The 20030-nt window shown below is 49.3% G+C and overlaps 2 protein-coding genes across 2 annotated transcripts; one reads left to right on the top strand and one right to left on the bottom strand.

Annotated features, from left to right (window-relative positions):
* Window positions 1-28: 28 nt before the first annotated feature.
* On the bottom strand, window positions 29-13011 carry Ergic3 (ERGIC and golgi 3). The gene is made up of 13 exons (XM_090352239.1): window positions 12870-13011; window positions 12663-12733; window positions 12466-12553; window positions 12141-12260; window positions 9828-9921; window positions 7467-7632; window positions 7275-7332; window positions 2249-2280; window positions 1385-1481; window positions 1243-1307; window positions 539-675; window positions 400-455; window positions 29-241 (listed from the first exon to the last, which is right to left on the bottom strand). The coding sequence occupies exons 1-13, from the start codon at window positions 12955-12957 to the stop codon at window positions 162-164; spliced, it is 1152 nt and encodes a 383-aa protein (XP_090208365.1). The 5' UTR covers window positions 12958-13011; the 3' UTR covers window positions 29-161.
* Window positions 12497-16723, top strand: LOC150050415 (uncharacterized). Its single transcript, XM_090352240.1, has 4 exons — window positions 12497-12572; window positions 14961-15316; window positions 15425-15609; window positions 15710-16723. Exons 2-4 carry the CDS (start codon window positions 15011-15013, stop codon window positions 15756-15758), a joined length of 540 nt encoding a protein of 179 aa, XP_090208366.1. The 5' UTR covers window positions 12497-12572; window positions 14961-15010; the 3' UTR covers window positions 15759-16723.
* The last annotated feature ends 3307 nt before the right edge of the window (window positions 16724-20030 follow it).

The raw sequence follows: 20030 nt of genomic DNA, 5'->3' as shown, positions 1-20030 counted from the left end.
TGGCCAAGGATCACACAGAGACCAACAGTACTATCACAATCCATGTTTATCCACCTTAGGCTGGGATGGCTGGGGAGGCAGGAGGCGGGGTAGAGGAGGGGAGGGGATATGATCACAGGTCAAAGAGAAAGAAGAGGAAGAGGGAAGGGGGAAGAAGATGACTACGTTGTCTTCCCTAGATCAATTTTCTTCTGGATGGCTCGGGCAGAGTGGTAGATGAGTGAGTCGATGAGTCCAGCCACTGGGGGAGAGATAAGGGCTGGCGCTGGGCCCACTTGGGCTTTGGTTTGATCTCCACTGGCCCTCGCGGTACCCTTCTTCTCCAAGCCAAATCTGGAACACCCCAGCTTCAGATTCGCACTGCTCCCCACCCTCCAAACAGGTACCCGGATTTCTTACCTGTGAACATGCCCCCAATGATGGCACACACGCCAGTCAGGAAGTGGGTGAAGGACCTGGAGGGGAGCGGCAGGCTCAGTGGGCATCCTGTGCCCACGGGCTTAAGCCCTTGCCACCCCATCCCCAAGCCACCCCTCACCTGTGCTTCTCGGTCAGTTTCACCATCATGGGTGAGAGCTCATACAGCACAAAGACTCCAGGAAGGCCCTGGTCACCTAGCAGCCCGTTGGCGACCTTCTCATGTCTGGTCACGGAGAACTGGTTCGTCCTCAGCACCTGCGGTGGGAGGAGCCAGGGCTAGCGTTGGGTTTAGGATCTGGCACCCCGCCTGCCTGACACTGCCATTCCTGCCCCTTGTCTTGTGTCCACCGACTGGGTGGAGGAAGAATATGAGGTGCCATGTTGGTAACTAACAGTGCAAGGCCTGGAGACCACCCAGATCCCCTGGCCTGTTGTTGCCATCCTGATTCCCACTCCAGTCACTTGCTCCCTATCATCTACCCATGCCAGCGACATCTAGCAGATGTTTTCACTGGAGGCCCAGGAATGAGAGGCAGGTCCCCTGTGATGTACCCTATGGCTGGACTGACTCTTTGTCACCCTTGGCCTCCTGCAGTCTGCCACTCCCAAGACACTGCTCCACGGGCCACAGCAGGAATGAATTGGCCCAGAGAACTTGGCCTGACTAGCCCAGCACTAGCTTGACCTTGGCCTGAGAGAGGAAATCACCTGCTCTCTGAGCCTCAGTTTTCCATCCATCATCCCGGGCTGAAGGAACTAAACGAAGGCTCTCAAGTGCTTGGCACCAAGCAGGAGACGACATTGGAGCTCCTGCACACTCACCTCCCCATCTACTTTCATGTACACTGTGGGTACCACCTTCACAAAGTACTGGAACATCATGGAGGCTGTAGGGAGAAGACAACACTGGGCACGGGTGCCAGGCAGGGCTTTGGTGGCAAAGAGCTACCTCCCGTGATGGTACCTTGGGGTGCAGTGACATTGGTGTGGTCCAGGGGGTTCACGATGCCTGGATAGTCCTCCCCAAACGACAGGTGCTGGATGTAGTGCGTCATGTTGATCTGCAAACAGTGTGGCACCTTAGGCTGGAGTCCCCAACCCAAGCACAGCTCAGTTATAATGGCTGATAGGGTCTGCCTGTGTGCATGGGGGAAGAATGAGGAAGGCAGGAAAGGTCTTCAGGAAGCTATGGCTTTCAGGAGAAAACCTGCCTGGGACAGGAATCTCCCTGAGAACTCCAGAGTCTAAGGAACTGGCTTCACTCACAGGCTGGGCACACAGGCCAGTCACTGACTACATGGCAGGTGCTAGCTCTGCCTGTAGAGTCAAAGCCATGGAGGCCTAGCTAGACAACTCTGATCTCCAGCTTGTTTGCTTCTTTCCAGTTTCACTTTATAGCAAACTCAGTCACTGGAGGAATCTTTAGAAAAATGCCAATCTGATTAGGTCACGCTGTTGGTTAAGTGGGCCATCGACTTCCCTCTGTTTTCAGAGGAAAGACAAGACTCCTCAGAATGGCCTGAGTCCTGTGTACTCTGGCCCCATCAACTCCTCCATCCCTGCCCATCCACACTTGCTCTTGCAGACCAGGGCCACATTCATCTTCTGACACCATCCTGAGGTCCCCTTTGTTGAGGCTGCTCCTGTTCAACTGCATCCTCTAGCCTGCTCCAATCCCAGCCCAGAAGACCCCCTCTCACCAACTGCAGACTCCATCCCCTGCAAATAGGGTATAGAATGGTCTACATGCAGCCCCACCTCAGAGAAGTGAAGGAAGCAGCTCATTCACTACCCCACCTGCCCTCTGTGGCTTCCACCTGGTACATACATTGTCGAGGCCAAAGCTCTGCAAGTCGTGGACTAGGAGAAAAGGGAGAAAGGAAAGGGTCAGCACAGGGAGCAGGACCAGTCTCCTGGCTCCCTGAGTCTTCCCTCCAACCCCCTCCCTCTGCAGTATGACCCACTCGCCCCTGTACTCACTCGCCAGCCTGGCATCTCCTCATCCTGCTTAAGGATAGCCAAAGAGGGCCTGCCTGAATCCAGGTGAACCCAACTCAGACCCTGTTTCTTAGCTGACCTTTTTTCCCACTAAATCCTGCCTGTGTCTAAGGAAACTAGACTCTGATTCTGGTCTCTCATTAATTAGAGATGACAAATCACTTAACTCCAAAGTGAGGAGGAACCTCAGACTGCCATCCAAGGTCTTTCTGGCTTTCTTGTCCTCCTCACAGCTCTCCAAAGGAATGATATGGATGCCCTGTACCAGCTGCTCTACAACACGCGCTTCCTGCCTGCTAAACCCAATCCCTCCTGCCACAAAGACACACCCAGTGCGTGCTATGACCACCCAGAGGCCAGGCCAAGAAGGCCTGATCCCAGACCCATCCACACTTCCCCTGATCCTGGGCCTGATCCCAAGCCCATCCAAACTTCTCCTGATCCTAGGAGGGCAGACTCCCTCACAAGTAGGGACTTGCCCTTCCTGTGCATCGGGGTGAAGGGGGCAGGACCACTTACTCTCCACAGCATGTACTGCAGCATGGGGGAGGGAGGAGAGAGGGAGGAAGAAGAAAACAGATTCAGAGCATCACAATGAGATGGAACAAGAAACATGGCAGGAGAGGGGAGCTGGACTGCTTTTGTCTCAGCAACAGGGTCTGGTCCAGCCAACAGGCCTCTCTCTAGTTCCTTCTTAAAGGGAACTCTTCCTTGCATAAGATCTTGGGGACAGAAGTCTGGTGGCCTAGTAAGAACAAAAAACCTAGAGTCCCTTTCCCAGTTGTGAGACTTGGGGCAAATCACTGCTCTTTCTGGGCTATCCTAAGAATCGATAATATCTAAGAGAAGAAAATACTTGATGGATTTTACAATGTAAGCGTATATTTTACAATATAAGATTATACTCTACTAGCAACAGGATGTCAGAAAGTTGGTCCTCGGTCTAAATTCAGGCAGATCACTGGCTTGCACTGCACTGAACACACCTTGGCCTGGGATCCATGGTCCTGATGACAAACCCCAGCAGAGAGGCTGCTGTTTTCTCAGCCATACCTCTTACTCAGTGCCAGAGCAACAGCTGGACACTGATCACCTTCCCAGAGTCCCAGGGAGACTGACTCTCTCAGCGTCCTCCAGAACAACAAACGTCCTGGAAGATATAACAGGTATCACACAAGACGTCTTCTTGCCTGCTTCTGTAACTTGGAGTAGCTCAGGGCTGACACAAGTCCTTGATCATTCCCAGGGCTTTTTACCATGTGGCTTCACTTGTCCTCAAGGTAATTCCACCTCCCATTCTCCACCACTGACCCCTCATCGAGCTGCTTGCTCAGTCTTCAGCAACACCTGTCTTCAATGTCTGCATAGCCCCTCCACCTCCTGCGTCACCACGGCTGGCTACGTGGTCTCCACACCTCTCTCCTTTGGTCAGGAGAGGTCCTTAGCTCCTTATTGCCACTTTCAGATCCCTGACCTTGGATCTTGCCTTCAAATTGCAGCTCCAAAGCTCACAGAGAATAATCCTTACTTGTTTTAATCAGGAAAGCCTACAGAGCTGGATGCGGTGGCTCATGCCTGGAATCCTAGCTACTCTGGAGGCTGAGATCTGAGGATAGCAGTTCAAGGCCAGCCCAGGCACTAAAGTCTGTGAGACTCTTTAATTAACCACCAGAAAATTGGAAGTAGTACTGTTGCTCAAAGGGTAGGGTGGTAGCCTTGAGCTGAAGAGCTCAGGGACAGCGCCCAGGCCCAAAGTTCAAGCCTCATGACTGACGACAGAAAAAAGAAAGAAAGCAAGCCCGCCCCCAGAGGGCTGGGAGCATGGTCTAGCGGTAGAGTGCTTGCCTAGCATGCATGAAGACCCAGGTTTGATTCCTAAGTACCACCTACATAGAAAAAGCCGGAAGTGGTGCAGAGGCTCAAGCGGTAGAGCTCTAACCTTGAGAAAGCTCAACGACAGTGCTCTCAGGCCCTGAGTTCAAGACCCAGGACTGGCAAAAAAAAAAAAAAAAAAAAAGAAAAGAAAAGAAAGAAAGGAAAAAAAGAAAGAAGAAAGCCCACAGAAACTCCTGAAGCAAATTTTCCTGTGCCCTTTTCTAAGCTTTTTAGCAACAGCCCATCCCTGCAACCCCGGGTGATTTCCATCCTCATGCCCACCAGCTTTCCAGTGCTTCCTGGCTTCTTACTTCCTTCTTCTCCACCTACCTGAGCACCAGCTCTGCTGGATAGTTCCCTAAAGTCTGACACAGACAATAACCTGGTGTCTTATATCACACACACAAAAGAAAGATTTAGGAAATGGCACTGTGGCTCAAGGGTAGGGTGGGAGCCTTGAGCTGAAGAGCTCAGGGACAATGCCCAGGCCCAGAGTTCAAATCCCACAACCAACCAAAAAAGTAAGTAAAGAACGACGAACAAACGAACACAGTGTGGTGGCTCGTGCCTGTAATCCTAGCTACTCAGGAGGCTGAGATCTGAGGATCAAGGTTCAAAGCCAGCTTGGGCACAAAAGGACCTGAGTCTCTTATCTCCAATTAACCTCTAAAAAATGGGAAGTGGAGCTTGGCTCCAGGGCAGGGCGATAGCCCAGGGGTAGAGTGGTAGCCTTGAGTTGAAGAGTTGGGGGTCAGTGGCACTCAGGCCAGGTTCAAGCCCCATGCCTCCCCCCCCCCCCATACAAGAACACTGTTCATGTGCCTTTTAGTGCTTTAGCTACTCAGCTGCCAGTGTCTGGAGCTGGAGTCTGCTTTCCTCTGACTGTTGAGCCTTATCTTTCTCCTTCTCAAGGACTTCACTCTAGGGAAGTTGCTTGTCTCTGGAGCAACACCTCTGCTGTCTTTACATGGTAATTTCTGACAGCATATTAACATTTTGCAATACCACTTGCCCTGGCTTGGTATTTCCCTCCATGATAGTCCATGCTGTCAAGGCTACGATGACTGCCACCTTGTGCGTCCCACCCTCAAGTCTTCCTTGACAGCCAGAAGCATCTGATTCCGTCTTTGGAGCACCCATTCCTCAGCTTCCAGAACTCCACTCTTTGTTGGCTCCTCCCTCCCAGTGATCCTTCCCAGTCTCCTCCACAGGCTCTCTGGATGCGGAAGTAGGGGGCCTGGCCCTCAATCTTCTCCACTTACCCTCGCCACCAGGGTGATTTCATGAAGTCCAAAGGCTTTATGTATGCTGATGGCTCCCCCATGTGTGTCTCTGGGCCTGTCCCTCCCTATACTCCAGACTTGAAGAGCCAGTGCTTGCCTGATATCTTACATTCTACTGGCCTGAAAATATCAGAAGCCAAATATCTGCTTTATACTCTCAACCTCCTCAAACAACTAAATCTGTCTCTAAGTCCCTCTCAGCTCAATAAATGGCAACTCTGTCCTTTCTACTACCCAGGCACAAAACTTCACAGTCATCCTCAACTGCTCCTCTCCTTCATCCCTCAATCAGCAGCCCTTCTCAGCACTGCCTCTGCTGCTTCAGGCCAAGTCTCATCATCTTTGGTCTGGACTGATGGCTGCAAGTGCTGCTTACCTTTTAAGACCTCTTCAAAGCCCTACCATGACACCCCATCTCACACAGCATAGAAGCACAAGTCCTGGTTAAATCCCTTCCACCTCTGATCTCACTATGCTTCTCAGCTCCCATTATGAACCAGGGGCCCTGACCTGCCTAGTATCTTGAACTGACCAAGCATATTCTGCTGTACTGTCCCGCTTGGAATGCTCCCCAAGGAAAGCCACATGGCTGGCTCCCCTCACTTTCCTTGGATCTTAGTTCAAGTATAACTCCATCATGTCTCTTCCTGCTGACTATAACTAAAAAAGCATACTGTGTCTTATCCTATTCCTTACATCCACCATCTTTATTCTGCTTCATTTTGGTCCACACTACTTAACAGCATCTGATATGCCATCACATATTTTTGGTCCATTTTTAGAATGTTCTCAGGCCAGGGACCTTAGTGACCACTGTATCCTTAGCATCTGGACTAATGCATGGCAACACAGGAGGTAAGAGTAAATCTCCCTCATCCCACATGACACAGGCAGGAATAAAGAACCTATGTTTCAACCAGCTTTGTTTCACACTCTGTGATTTGGGGAGCTACCATTAATATAAATGCCTACCAAATCCAGGCTCGATGCTATAATCATCTCTTATTTCTTTCAGTGCTAGGGATTGAACCCAGGACCTTACCTATGCTAGGCAAACACTCTACTATTAAGCTACACTTCTTACCCCTATAATCTTTTTTTTTTTGAGGGGGGGGTCATGGAGCTTGAACTCTGGCCTGGGTGCTGTCCCTGAGCTCTTTAGCTCAAGGCTACCTCCCTACCACTGGGCCTGGGTGCTGTCCCTGAGCTTTTCGGCTCCAGGCTACTCCGCCACCCTTGAGCCATAGTCCCACTTCCCGTTTTCTAGTGATTAACTGAAGATAAGAGTCTCTTGGCTTTGTGCTGCCCAGACTGGCTTCGAATTGGGATCCTCAGATCTCAGCCTCCTGAGGAGCTAGGATCACAGGAGTGAGCCACCACATCTGGTTACACCTCTATAAACTTTAACCTGCACAAACTCAATGTGGGGTAAGTACTGTTATTATCACCATTTTATAAAGGAGGTTGAAACTTGAAAAAAAACAAAACAAAAAACAACTTAGAAACATTCTCGGAGTCACATAGCCAGAAATTTGAAATCTGAGCCCAGGCAGTCTGGCTCATCAGCTTATGCTCTTAACCATGGGCCCAAGCTGCTGCCCTAGATAAAAGTCAATGATAAAAGAGGCTCAGGCAGGTTAGGGGCACACCCACTCACTCAAGGTCTATAGTGCCTCAAACTAATGTGGGACCACTTACCATGCACATGGGATTGCTGGAAGCTCTTCCCAGGGGCAAAGTGGAAGTTGCCAGCCACCTGTGGGGAATATTTCCTCTCATTCTCCAGCCAAGTCTTGGCTTCACTTTTAGAATGGAGTGGCCCCTGGTTCATGATGGGAGCTCCAGCCAGCTCAACCAGTTCCCCTGCCTTGCCTCAGTCCTTCCTGGTACCTTGTTGACTTCCAAGAAGCCATACACCTGGCAACCTTCATTCTTCTGCTCTTGCATCTTCTGGCTGAAGCCCTCTCGCCGGCACTGTTCAATAGTGTCTGGGTTTTTAAAGGCCCAGCCTCGGCGGCGATATGCCTCCCGCACATCTTCACAGGTGTTGCAGCACCTTGGCAGCGGGAGGGGGGAGGGGGAAAGCACCGTCAGTACTGTCTGCTATGGAGCCTCTGCTATCCTCATCCCTGACCACCACGCATGTCAGTGTTCCTTGGTATCAGCACTGCTCATAACACAGGTTTCCATTCTGTTTCCGGTGAACACCTGTGATGTTGTATATGGTTAAAATGGCACATCTTTTTTTTTTTTTTTTTTGCCAGTCCTGGGGCTTGAACTCAGGGCCTGACTACTGGCCTTGGGTTTTTTTTTCAAGGCTAGAGCTCTACCATTTGAGCCACAGCACCATTTCCAGCTTTTTCTATGTATGTGGTACTGAGGAATTGAACCCAGGTCTTTGTGCATGCTAGGCAAGCACTCCACCACTAGGCCAAACTCCCAGCCCCAAAATGGCAAATTTTCTGTCACATATTTTACTACTAAAGAAATACTAAAACCTTTGTGTGTGTGTGTGTGTTGATGGGATGGAAATCAAGGACTTGTGCAAAAACGTTACTGCCACACTTCCAACAATACCCCCTTACAAATAATTTTTGTTTTTGTTTTTTCTTGCTTTTTTTGGCCAGTCCTGGGGACTGAACTCTGGACCTGGGCATTGTCCCTGAGCTCTTCAGCTCAAGGCTACTGTTCTACCACTTGAGCCACAGTGCCACTTCCGATTTTCTGGTGGTGAATTGGAGATAAGAGTCTCACAGACTTTAGTGCCCAGGTTGGCTTTGAACCGAGATCCTCAGATCTCAGTCTCCTGAGTAGCTAAGATTACAGGTGTGACCCACCAGGCCTGCCTTCCAAATAATTTTCTTTCTTTCTTTCTTTCTTTTTTTTTTTTTTTGCCAGTTGTGGGGCTTTAACTCTGGGCCTGGGCTCTGTCTCTGAGCTCTTCAGCTCAAGGCTACCACCCTACCCCTAAAGCCACCCCTAGTTCCCATTTTCTAGTGGCTAATTGGAGATAAGAGTCTCACAGTCAGAGCGAGCAGAGCCAGGAGCAAGCGACAGCTGGCCGGGCCGGAGCGAGCGGGGCCAGAGCAAGCCAGGGCCGGAGCGAGCGGGGCCAGAGCAAGCCAGGAGCAGGGCCGGGCCGGAGCGAGCGGGGCCAGGAGCGTGCGGGAGCGACCCGGGCCGGAGCGAGCGGGGCCAGAGCAAGCCAGGAGCAGGGCCGGGCTGGAGCGAGCGGGGCCAAGAGCAAGCTGGAGCGAGCCGGGCGGAAGCAAGCGGGGCCGGAGCGAGCGGGGCCGGAGCGAGCGGGGCCGGAGCTAGAAAGGGGGCCTAGCCGGGCCGGAGCGAGCAGGGCCGGAGCGAGCGGGGCCAGAAAGAGAAAGGGGCCAAAAAAAAAAAAGAGTCTCACAGTCTTTAGTGCCCAGACTGGCTCTGAACCGAGATCCTTGGATCCCAGCCTCATGAGTAGTTAGGATTATAGGCATAAGCCACTGTGCTGGCCCAAATCAATTTTTTTTTTTATATGTATGTGGCACCGAGGAATTGAACCTGGGTCTTCATGCATGCTAGGCAAGCACTCTACCACTCGGCCAAACTCACGGCCCAAAATCAATTTTTTTTAAAGTATATATTTCCAGGTGCTCCTCAGACCAGTTGCATCAGCCTCTCAGGTCAGGGCATGGCAAACAAATAACATAGCAGTAACTGTATCTTGGGGTTTATTAATTTGGGCTAGACCTTCCACCTCAGAGCTTTACATACACTATAAATAAAGAAGGATGAATGGGGCTGGGAATGTGGCTGCCTAGCATGCATGAAGCCCTGGGTTGGATTCTTCAGTGCCACAAACACAGAAAAAGCCAGAAGTGGTGCTGTGGTTCAAGTGATAGAGTGCTAGCCTTGAGTAAAAGAAGCTCAGGGACAGTGCCTAGGCCCTGAGCTCAAGCCTGCAACTGTCCTTCTCCATATAGAGTGGTGCTATGACCTGGACTGAGGACTGAGGCAGCAGGACTCTGGAGAACACCATGGTCTAGTTCTCTAGTCCAAAGTGCAAGAACCACTTTCGCCTCACCCCTAGCTTTGCAGCTCCCAGACAGAGCTTATGTAGAAAGTCTCAATCACCTGCACCATGATCCCTGACTGGGGCATGCACGCTACCTCTCTAAATTCTCAGTCCCCACCTGCCACAGTATGACCAAGGCTGAGGCTGGCTTTCAGTACCTGAGAACCCAGCTATCCACCCCCAGGGCTCACTTGATGTCTTCCGACTCAGCACCATAGCAGCTCTCACAGCGGTCAGGGTCCAGGGAATCCGGATCAAACACCGTCACTTCCACTTTCCCAAGTTCTACAGGGAGGGCAGAAGGTGAGCCTGAGTTGTGGATAGACACAGTGACACACTTGTAGCCCTAGCTCCTAAACAGGTCTTTGGCCCATAAGTTGAGAATAAAGTTCAAATAGTAGCTACCTAATATTTATATGATAGATACTATGGATCAGGCATTAAGTTTTTCTATACTTATACTAAGTCTATTAATAAAATAATAACAAACAGTAACAGCTGGGTGCTAGTAGCTCACAGATATAATCCTAGCTACTTGGGAGGCTAAAATCAGAAGGACCTTAGTTCAAGGTCAGCGAAAAGTCTGTGATACTTCATTTCAACAGAAGCAGCTGGGTTTGGTGGAACATATCTATCATCTGTACATCTATACAGTGAGATGCCTAAAACAAGCATATTGCAGTCTAAGCATATATCTGGACAAGAAGACTTTATCTCAAAGATAACTAGCACAAAAAATGAGCTGGTGGCCGGAAGTTTGCCCTAGTGGTAGAGTGCTTGCCTAGCATGCACGATAGGCCTGGGTTCAATTCCTCAGTATCACATACATAGAAAAGCTTGAAGTAGTGCTGTGGCTTAAGTGGTAGAGCTCTAGTCTTGAGAAAGCTCAAGGACAGTGCTCAGGCCCTGAGTTTGAGTCCTAGGACTGGCAAAAAAAAAAAAAAAAAAGAGCTGGAGGAACCTATTTAATAAGCATGAGGCTCTGAGCTCAAACCCCAGTATATCAAGAAAAAAAAAAAAACATTAACAGTACTCAGGCATGGTAGGTCACACCTGTAATCCTAGCTACTCAGGAGGCTGAGATCTGAGGATCGAGATTCAAAGCTAGCCCAGGCACTAAAGAGTCTGGGAGACTCTTATCTTCAAACAATAAGTGAGGCTGTGGTGCAAGGGGTAGGACGGTAGCCTTGAGCTGAAGATCTCAGGGACAATGCCCAGGCCAAGGGGTAGGGCAGTAGCCTTGAGCTGAAGAGCTCAGGGATAGCACCTAGGCCCAGAGTTCATGTCCCAAGACTGACAAATAAACAAAGCAAAACAAAGCAAAATAACAGTAACAGTAGACACTAAATGTTTATTGGTTACAGATGACTGTAGTTTATGTACATTGTCCCCATACTGACTGACTGATCTGAAACTGGCTAATAGACAGCTATTATAGGATGACACTAAGAGCATGAAAAAGAAACTAAAAATGAACACCCATTCAGTACCATGTATTCTATACATAATTTTAAGTACTTCTCCACTTACAATGGTGTTACAGATCAACAAACCATTATGAATTGAAAAATATCACCTCAAAAATTTACTTCATATACCTAATCTATTGAACATTATAGCTTAACCTAGCCTACCTTAGTCATGCACAAAATACTTACAGTAGGCCAGAAGTTTGGCCTACTGGTTAAAGTGCTTGCCTAGCATGCATGAAGACCGGGGTTCGATTCCTCGGTACCACATACATAGAAAAAAGCCGGAAGTGGTGCTGAGGCTCAAGTGGTAGAGCTCTAGCCTTGAGAAAGTCCAAGGACAGTGCTCAGGCCCTGAGCTCAAGCCCAGTACTGGCCAAAAAAAAAAAAAGAATACTTACAGTAGCCTACAAATGGGCAAAATCATCTGACAGAAAGACTATTTTATAATAAGGTTTACTTTATGTAATTGAATACTGAACTGAAAGGAAAACAGAATAGTTATATCTGTGTGCTTGTGCTTTCATACCATCATAAAGACAAAGATTCTAAAATTGAACAGCCTGAAGTTGGGGGTCATCTTATGAACTTCATTTGATCCATTTATTCCAAGTCATTGGTATTATTCTTTTATTTCTGCTTCATAGTTGAGGCTCAGACTACAAGAGGCAAAGCTAGATTGGAGCTCAGGGAATTCGATTTGAGAATCTAAACTCTTGGGGACGAGCATTAAGGGCTGATTTTAGGCAATGGAGTGCGAAAAGTTTATCTAAAGAAGTTCCACCAAGGCCAGGACATATAAGACTCATCTGCAAGCTTCTGTTACTCAAACTAAGAAGTCACAGAGAGTCACTCAACCTATAGAGGCAGGATTTCAGTCCACTCTGACTCGTGATAGCTGAGGCACCACTAAAGCAGGCCAGCTGACTTGCCCTAGTTGTTGACTGTTAATATATCCGGCGCCTACCACAGCTTACTTGCTGGAAGGTAGGGGCTGGGTACTTACAGCTAAGACCTGTACCCTCCCCTGGTTACCATGCCGCTCAGCCTCTGAGCTCACGGGGATGCCATCCTTGTCTAGTCGTTGCTTGAACAGGTTGTGTTCCACGTCCAGCTGCTGTTCCCCGGCCACATCCATGGCATCAATGCTCAGATCTGGAAGTGGGAACTCAAGTTAAGGTGCTAGGACTCGGGAGGCATGGTGATCTTGCTTTGGAGGGAAAGAACTTGCTTTTTGACAGAACAGCATAAGGGAAAGGAAGCTGTGCCGGGGTCTGGAGTCCAAGGCTGGAGGAGTGCATCTGGAAGCCCGTCTGGGAAACCCGGGACTCCCACCTCCCACCCATGGTGCGGTACTCACAGGCACAAGGCATGTGTGGGAACAGCACGTCGATGTTGATCTTGAGTTTATCTCCCCGCGACTTGTCCACGTAGAGCTCAGGGTGCACCTGCAGCAGCGCTACCTCGGTGAGAACTGGCCCCACGCCGCTCCTTCCCCGCGCCCACCCGCCGCCCTACCCTGAGGGCGCCCGCCCCCGCGCCAGGCCCGCCCCTTACCTCCGTGGTGAGGTAATACTGCAGCTCCGACAGGAACAGTAGGAGCATGAGGAGGCCACTGACGATGGTCACTGTAGGGCGGGAAGCGAGGGTCAGAATGGCCTCTCTTCCACTCCCTCAGACTGCGGCAGGCCGGCCAGCGTCCAGGCGTCCGGGCCAAGCTCTAAGACACCACCTCCCCGCAACCCCGGCCCCGCCAAGGCCTACCCGTGGCGCCCCCGCAGGTCTTGACCCGGAAGTCCTCCAGAGTCTTGGGGTAGGCATCGAACTGTTTCAGCTTCCCCAGGGCCTCCATGGGGACCTGCCGGAAAGGGGATGCCAGTCGGCCCGCCCCTGCAGCCTCTCGCTTCCGGCCCGGAGGCCTGGACCACGCCCCTTCGCTCTCTCACGCAGGCGCGTAGCAGTGCGCTCGCTCGCCCGGCCCCCACCCCTCACTAGCCTTCTGACAGGTGGCCCGCCCCTTGGTGGTGCCACGCCCCCTGTCGGTGCCACGCCCCCTAGCTGGAACAGGCCCCCAGATCTGTGAGGCTCCCAGTCTGAGTTAGAGGAGGAACTGGGCTGCTGAAGATTGATCTCTGACAGCTAGAAACAGGGACCATGTTGGCATTCACTTGCCTGTGTCAGGAACTGTGCTGTTTCCACTTTAAATTCTTGACCTCCTAGAATAGTGGTTTTGAGTGTCTCCTGACAAGCGGGAGAAATTATCACCTGGGAATTGGTGAGAAATGCAAATAATTGGGTTCTCATCTACCAATCAGAAAACTTAGGATGGCACCATGAGGATTCTGATTCAGTTAACCTGTGATTCTCCCCTTGGAAAGTAGGTGTTAACTCCACTTTCCCAAGAGCAAACTGATTAATATCAGGATCTGATCCCAACCCAGTTCTTCTGGACCTCAGAGAAATCTGGGAACCACAGCCTTTTGAGTTGATTTTATTCAGATATCATGCTAGTACTGCTGTTGAGTGCTGCTATTTGATTATTCCAAATCATTTTCAGAACCCGGGCCCCTCTCTGGCATTCTCCACACCTCTAGGCCTAGATCTAAGTGGTGTAAAGGTCAAGCAACCCCACTGTGCTTCCTATTGTAATTCATTGTCTCTAGAAGGATTCTGGGCCCTGGACTATAATCTAGTATTTAGGAGTGCTGGCTGTTCAGGAATCTCATTCTAGGCCATAAAATAAGTATCATTTCACGAATTGCATTTTAGCTGGACACCAGTAGCTAATGCTTATAATCTGAGCTAGTAAGGAGGCTAAGATCTGAGGATCAAGGTTTGAAACCATCCTGGGCAGACTTTAAACTCTTATCTCCAGTCAACCACCAAAAAGCCACAAGTGGTGCTGTGGCTAAAGTAGTAGAGCCTTAGTTTTGAGAAAAAAAAGAAAAAGTGCTCAGTTAGGCGCAATGGCTAACGCCTGTAATCCTAACTACTCAGGAGGCTGAGATCTGAGGAGTGAAGTTCACAGCCAGCCCAGGTACTAAAGTCTGTAGGCTAGAGCTCTACCACTTGAGCCACAGCAACACTTCCAGCTTTTCCTATGTATGTTGTACCAAGGAATTGAACCTGGGTCTTTGTGCATGCTAGGCAAGCACTCTACCACTAAGGCAAACTCCCGACTTGAGAGGGTTTTTTTTAAGACTTGATAATGTATTGAGGGGTTACAGTTACATTCGTCAGGTAGTAGGTGCATTACTTCTTGCACATTGATACCCCTTCTCATGTTTTTGTTCTTTTTATTTGTTTGTTTTTGCCAGTCAGGGCCTAGCCACTGTCCTTGAGCTTTCTCAAGGCTAGTGCTGCACTACTTCTGGCTTTTTCTGTATATGTGGTACCAAGGAATCAAACCCGAGTCTATGGTACATGCTAGGCAAGCCCTCTACCAATAGGCTACACTCCTGGCCCCTCATTCTCTCACTCTTATCCTTCTGTTTCTTGATGTTCTGCTCCCAAGCCTCCCTTGTCGTCTGGTCTGAATGACAAAGTGAAGGAGGAAGCCTTGCTCATGAGTCTATCTAGAAGAGATCACAATGCAGCCTTTGTGAGGAGGTAGGTCCCTGATATAGCTTGGTTGGCTAGGAAGACATCATTAGGCATCAATAGCCTTGGGGAAGTCGCAGGACCCAAGAAATGCCACCTTTCCCTTCTACCTCTCAGGCCTTGATCACTGTCTAGAGTGGCCATTCATAGGGAGGCCAGAAGTGAAGTGTTGGAAGTTGTGGTGTGGTGGTGGGAGAAGGAAGAAGCCACTAGGACAAGAATTAACTGTGACCTTAAGTCCCCTTCCTTCCCTAGGCCAAGTATCAAATTCACTACATGCCAGGGCACTGTCCTGGAGGGCAGAGATGATTCGATACTGGAGTGTGGGTCTAGTAGCTGCCTGTGTACTTTCATGGTGGCTGATGGCCTCCTTCCTGAGCCAGAAGTTCAGCCAACACAGTTTCCATAATATGAACAGCCTACAATCAAGGATCTGCCACAGTTCCAAAAACACTTCCAGAAAGTGCAGCAGCTGCCTGTGTGAAGACTGTAAGGGCTCTACCTGCCTCCAAGTTCCTGCTGAGACTGACTGGGTTGACAGACTCTTCAGAAGGGCCATCGAGTTCCTGCATAGTTCAGATTCCATGTCCTACAATGCTCTATCATGGCGGGTCAGTACATTCTTGGTGTGTGGCCCTTGCATCCCAACCTCAAGTTCTAACCTTATTTATACAGGTAGAACTGGGCTGAACTAACTTTCTTCCCCCATGGCTCCTAAGATTCTCCAGAGAGGCAAGTCTGAGAAGAAGGTGGAGAGTAATCAGCTGGTGGGTGCACGGCCTGAACTCACCCTGCACCCTGCGGGGTCCAGCTGCTGGACCTGTGCCATGGTGGGAATCTCAAGGTCCTTGTTAGGGGGCTCTGGTCTTGCCTCCACGATTGGCCAACATGACTTGGTGCTCAGGTAAGTGCAGAGGAGATAAAACCAGGAAGACCAGGTCAAACCCTCTTCTTCCTCCTCCTATTTTTTCTCTTCCAAATGAACACCTTGCCCTCCTTTCCAGGAGAAATTGGACCCCTGTCCAAGGCTTTGAACGAGAGCACTGCACATGAAGTCACAGAGCACAGGACCCTGGCTCTCCACTGCGCTGCTCCCACTGAATTAATCCAGAGTGGGTCATAAACATACTATGGAGAAAGAGCTCTGCCTGAAAATCAAGAGACCCTGTGGACTTGGGAAAAATCCTTGTTGAATACTGGACACTTAAGCTTGGGGGGCACATGTGTAAAGTGACTCTAAGTCCCCCTTCCCCTCACGCCAATCCCTTTTAAGATTGTGGAAAGCCAAGCTTCCTCTTAGAACCAGATAAAGATAAGGTGAGGTCTCCAGGAAGGAAAAGGGAAAGGAGAATGTGGTTGTGGGGGCCACCAGCCAGGTTTCTAGTTAGCATTTTCCTCCATCGCCTCTCCTTCCTGTATACATCCAGGAATACTGGCTGAGCAGCCAGGTCAGTATCTGTTTTGGGGCTCAGGCCTCTAGCTTATGCTTTATACATTTGTGATTAGGGTAAGACATCTGTTACTCACAGACCTCCATCCCAACCAAATTTGTCTTCCTAGGGACTTCAAATCTGATGTTTTCTGCTTGGCCTTTAAGGCCCTGTGTAGCTGACTGTTGCCTTTCTCCCTTCCAGGCTTCTACACTGGGCACCTTGGAGGTTTTCCACATCAGCTTTTATTATGTTTTTGTTAGTCATGGGGCTTGAACTTAGGGCCTGGGTGCTGTCCCTGAGCTCTTTTTGTTTAAGGCTAGTGCTCTACCATTTTGAGCCACAGCATCAACTTCCAATGTTATGGTTAATTGAAGATAAAAGTCTCATTTACTTTCCTGCCCAGGCTGGCTTTGAACTGTGATCCTCAGATCTCAGCCTCTTGAGTAGCTAGGATTTCAGGTGTGAGCCACTGGCACCCGGCCCTGAGTTATTTATTTTGCCAGTCCTTGGGGCTTGAATTCAGGGCCTGGGCCCTGTCCCTAAGCTTCTTTTGCTCAAGGCTAGCACTCTATCACATAAGCCTCAGTGCCCACTTTACACATCAGCTTTCTTATGTGTTCTCACACATCTGGGAAGTCCTCTCTCCCCTCAGTCTGATGGGGAATGATGGGCTCTGGGGTTATTCTGAGTTTTCAGAGTCTACCTTCCCTGGAGATGAATTCCTTCCTCAGGAAGAAAGCTGCATCCTCATTGTCAGCGCGTTTCCTGGAGTGGCAGCCATGAGGGCAGGATCTGGTCTGCCATGGCTCTCTTCTGTCTTAGCCCATCTCCCAGGTATCCCTGGGGTCAATTATCTCGAGACAGTCCCACTCATTCCTGGGATGGTGGACATGTGCTGTAGGGCATCATGCAAAGGTTTCCCACAGAGCAGGTCATCTTTAAGCTGCAGCGTTGAGGGGAAGGGAGCCATCTGCAGTGGAGATGGTTCCACAGGTGGCCCAAGGAGGCAGGCAGGAAGCCAAGGAACTTGGGAAGGTGATGGGGCTGCGAGACAACCTGCTGGAGAGCGCTCTGCTACCCAATAAAATCCAAGTGGTTTCTCCCGGATTCCTTGTGGCCCTCGAGCACGCTATTCCATTACTAATTTTCAATAGCAAATGTAGCAGTGCACGGCTTATGAAGTGAATGAAATGGGGGTAGAGATGAAAACAAATCAGTTGAAACAAAACAAATGCTGTATCAAACTAATACAGCACACTGAGCACAGACTCATCAGGAAAAAAGTTGTTTCAAACCCTTTAAGAGGCTACATTCTTGGCCCAAGAACTTCTTTTTTTTTTTTTTTTTTTTGCCAGTCCTGGGCTTGAGCTCAGGGCCTGAGCACTGTCCTTGGACTTTCTCAAGGCTAGAGCTCTACCACCTGAGCCTCAGCACCATTTCCAGCCCTTTTCTATGTATGTGGTACTGAGGAATTGAACCGAGTCTTCGTGCATGCTAGGCAAGCACTCTACCACTAGGCCAAACTCACGGCCCCCAAGAACTTCATTTTAAAAGTTATTTATTGGTTGGTTTTTGGTGTCGGGGATAGAACTGAGACCCTCACGTAAGCAATGCATCATTGAGTTACATCCCCAGTTTCAGTTATTTATTGTGATAAAATATATATAACACCTCCGTAATCAGGGACATTAGGTAATTTACATTCTTGAATCATTACCACCTTGATTCAACTCTCTCTCTCTCTCTCCTCTCTCTCTTTAGGGCAGGCACAATGGTTCACACCTGTAATCCCAGATACTCTGGAAGCAACAATCATGAGTATCACAATTTGAAGCCATCCAGGGCAAAGTTAGGGAGACCCCATTTCCATCCATAAGCCAGGTGTGATAGTTAATACCTATGATCCCACTGAATCAGAAAGTTTGTAGGGAAGAGAGACAGCTTAGGCAAAAATGTGGGACCCCATTTAAAAAATATAACTGGAGATGTGAGGATTGGGATTTGAAGGCAGCCCTGGCAGGAAAGTCCGTGAGACTCTTATCTCCAATTAACCACCAGGAACCTGGAAGTGACTCCAAGTGGCAGTGTACTACCCTTGAGCCAAAGAGCTTAGGGACAGCGCCCAGGCTCTGAGTTCAAGCTCCATGACACCCCCCCTCCCAAAAAAAGTCCCCCTCCCCTAAGCCTCCAGTAGAGCACCCTTCAGGACCTAACAGGTGGACAGGGAGAAAGTAAGGTGCTGGAAAGTTGAAAGGGATGGAGGCCAACAGGGCACTGACATGCTGGCAGAGTTTGTAACCAGAGCTCCCTACATTTCCAGTGCCTGTGTCCCCCTCAGCCAGACACCTACCATGTGCCTTGCCCCATACAACAAGAATGTAGGGTTTTGTGTGTATGTGTGTTTGCTGGCACCAGGGCACAGGGCTTTAAATCAGGGTTTACACTTTTGTTCATCTTTCCTAATCAAGGCTGGCACTCTACAACTTGAACCATGCCTCCTCCAGTTTGGTATTTTGCCATGTAATTGGAGGTGATATCTTACAGACTTTTCTTGCTTGCTTCAAACTGCAATCTTCCCAGTCTCAGCCTCTTGAGTAGTCAGGATTGCAGGCATAAGCCACTGGTGCCTTGATAAGAATGTAGTTTTAATGGGGGCTTAAAGGTTCATGGGAAGTCTTGATGCTCTCATTTTGTCTTGGTGCTATCCTGAATGGCTAGCTGATCCTCTTGCTTTTTTGGTGATTAACTGGAGATAACCGTCTCACAGACTTTAGTGCCCGGGTTGGCTTTGAACTATGATCCTCATATCTCAAACTCCTGAGTAGCCAGGATTACACACATGAGCCACCATGCCCAGCTGGACCAATTTTTTGACTCCACACATTCCATTGGCTTTTTTTTTTTTTAACTCAAGGCCTTATGCTTGCTAGACCAATTGAGTGACCTCACCAGCTCCCTTTTGTGTTATTTTTGAGTAAGTTTTTCACTTTTTGTTTAGGCCTGGACTGTGATCCTTCTATTTATGCTATTTTGTGCTACTGAATTAATAGGTGTGCCCATCACTCAGCCATTGGTTGAAGATGAAGCCTTGTAAACTTTGTTAGGGCTGCCTCAAAGTACTATCCCTTAATCTTTGCCTCCCAAGTAGCTAGGACTAGAGGTTTGAGCTATCATGCCTGATTCACACTGCCTCTTGGCAAGCACTTGGGAGGGGCCCTCTATATTCTCTTCCTCCAGAATCTTCCATGGCCCTTTTCTTGACCTCATCTGGAGCACCAGAGGTGTTTGGTTGGCTTGTAAGCTGTTCTGTCAGTGCTTATCTGGGTACTGATTCTATTTCTCCTGGAGCTAAGCGCTTCCTTTTCAGCATTCATTGTGGAGCATCGTTAAGTTTAAGGAGTATCTGTCAAAAGAATGAGCTGGATTAGGGGCAGCAACCAGCCCATCTATCTGGGAGTGTTTCTCTATGTGGGAAGATTCCTAAGCATTCTCAGGCACACTTCTTAGCCCTATATACACTTTCTCCTGACCTCTGGGCCATTCAATATTTTACCTCAAGTCCTCCCAGCCTGAGCAACTTTAGTCTCTATGAAGGCATTTAATGGTCCAATGGCACTAGTAGCAAAAGGCTAAGGAAGAAAAGGGGCCATAAAGCTCCCTCTGGAAATAGTCTATTGATGGTAACAGGCTAGGTTGACAGTGAGGTGAGGAAGCCTGGCAAACCCTGGTCCCAGCAGGTGGAAGGAATAAACTCTGGGGCCTTGAGATTCTGCATTTGGTCCTTCAGTTGCCACTCTCCACGTGTAAGTGGAGCTGAGCTTGCATGCCTTCACCATATTCAGTCACAGGGAACTCACTGAGTGCAGCACCCTGGAAGCTCCTCCTTTCCATC

This window comes from Megascapheus bottae, chromosome 18 (assembly GCF_031878675.1).
Source record: "Megascapheus bottae isolate mThoBot1 chromosome 18, mThoBot2.hap1, whole genome shotgun sequence".
NCBI lineage: Eukaryota > Metazoa > Chordata > Mammalia > Rodentia > Geomyidae > Megascapheus > Megascapheus bottae.
Note: the sequence above shows the minus strand (reverse complement) of the source record. Positions and strands in the feature narration are given on the sequence as shown.

Excerpts from the sequence above, each read along its gene's own strand:
- Ergic3 (XM_090352239.1), bottom strand. The coding sequence starts at position 12,957 with ATGGAGGCCCTGGGGAAGCTGAAACAGTTCGATGCCTACCCCAAGACT. Across the intron at positions 1,308-1,384 it reads CAATGTCACTGCACCCCAAG|CCTCCATGATGTTCCAGTAC; the intron begins GTACCATCACGG and ends TTCTCCCTACAG. Across the intron at positions 676-1,242 it reads ACATGAAAGTAGATGGGGAG|GTGCTGAGGACGAACCAGTT; the intron begins GTGAGTGTGCAG and ends CTCCCACCGCAG.
- LOC150050415 (XM_090352240.1), top strand. The coding sequence starts at position 15,011 with ATGATTCGATACTGGAGTGTGGGTCTAGTAGCTGCCTGTGTACTTTCA. Across the intron at positions 15,317-15,424 it reads ACAATGCTCTATCATGGCGG|ATTCTCCAGAGAGGCAAGTC; the intron begins GTCAGTACATTC and ends ATGGCTCCTAAG. Across the intron at positions 15,610-15,709 it reads CAACATGACTTGGTGCTCAG|GAGAAATTGGACCCCTGTCC; the intron begins GTAAGTGCAGAG and ends CCTCCTTTCCAG.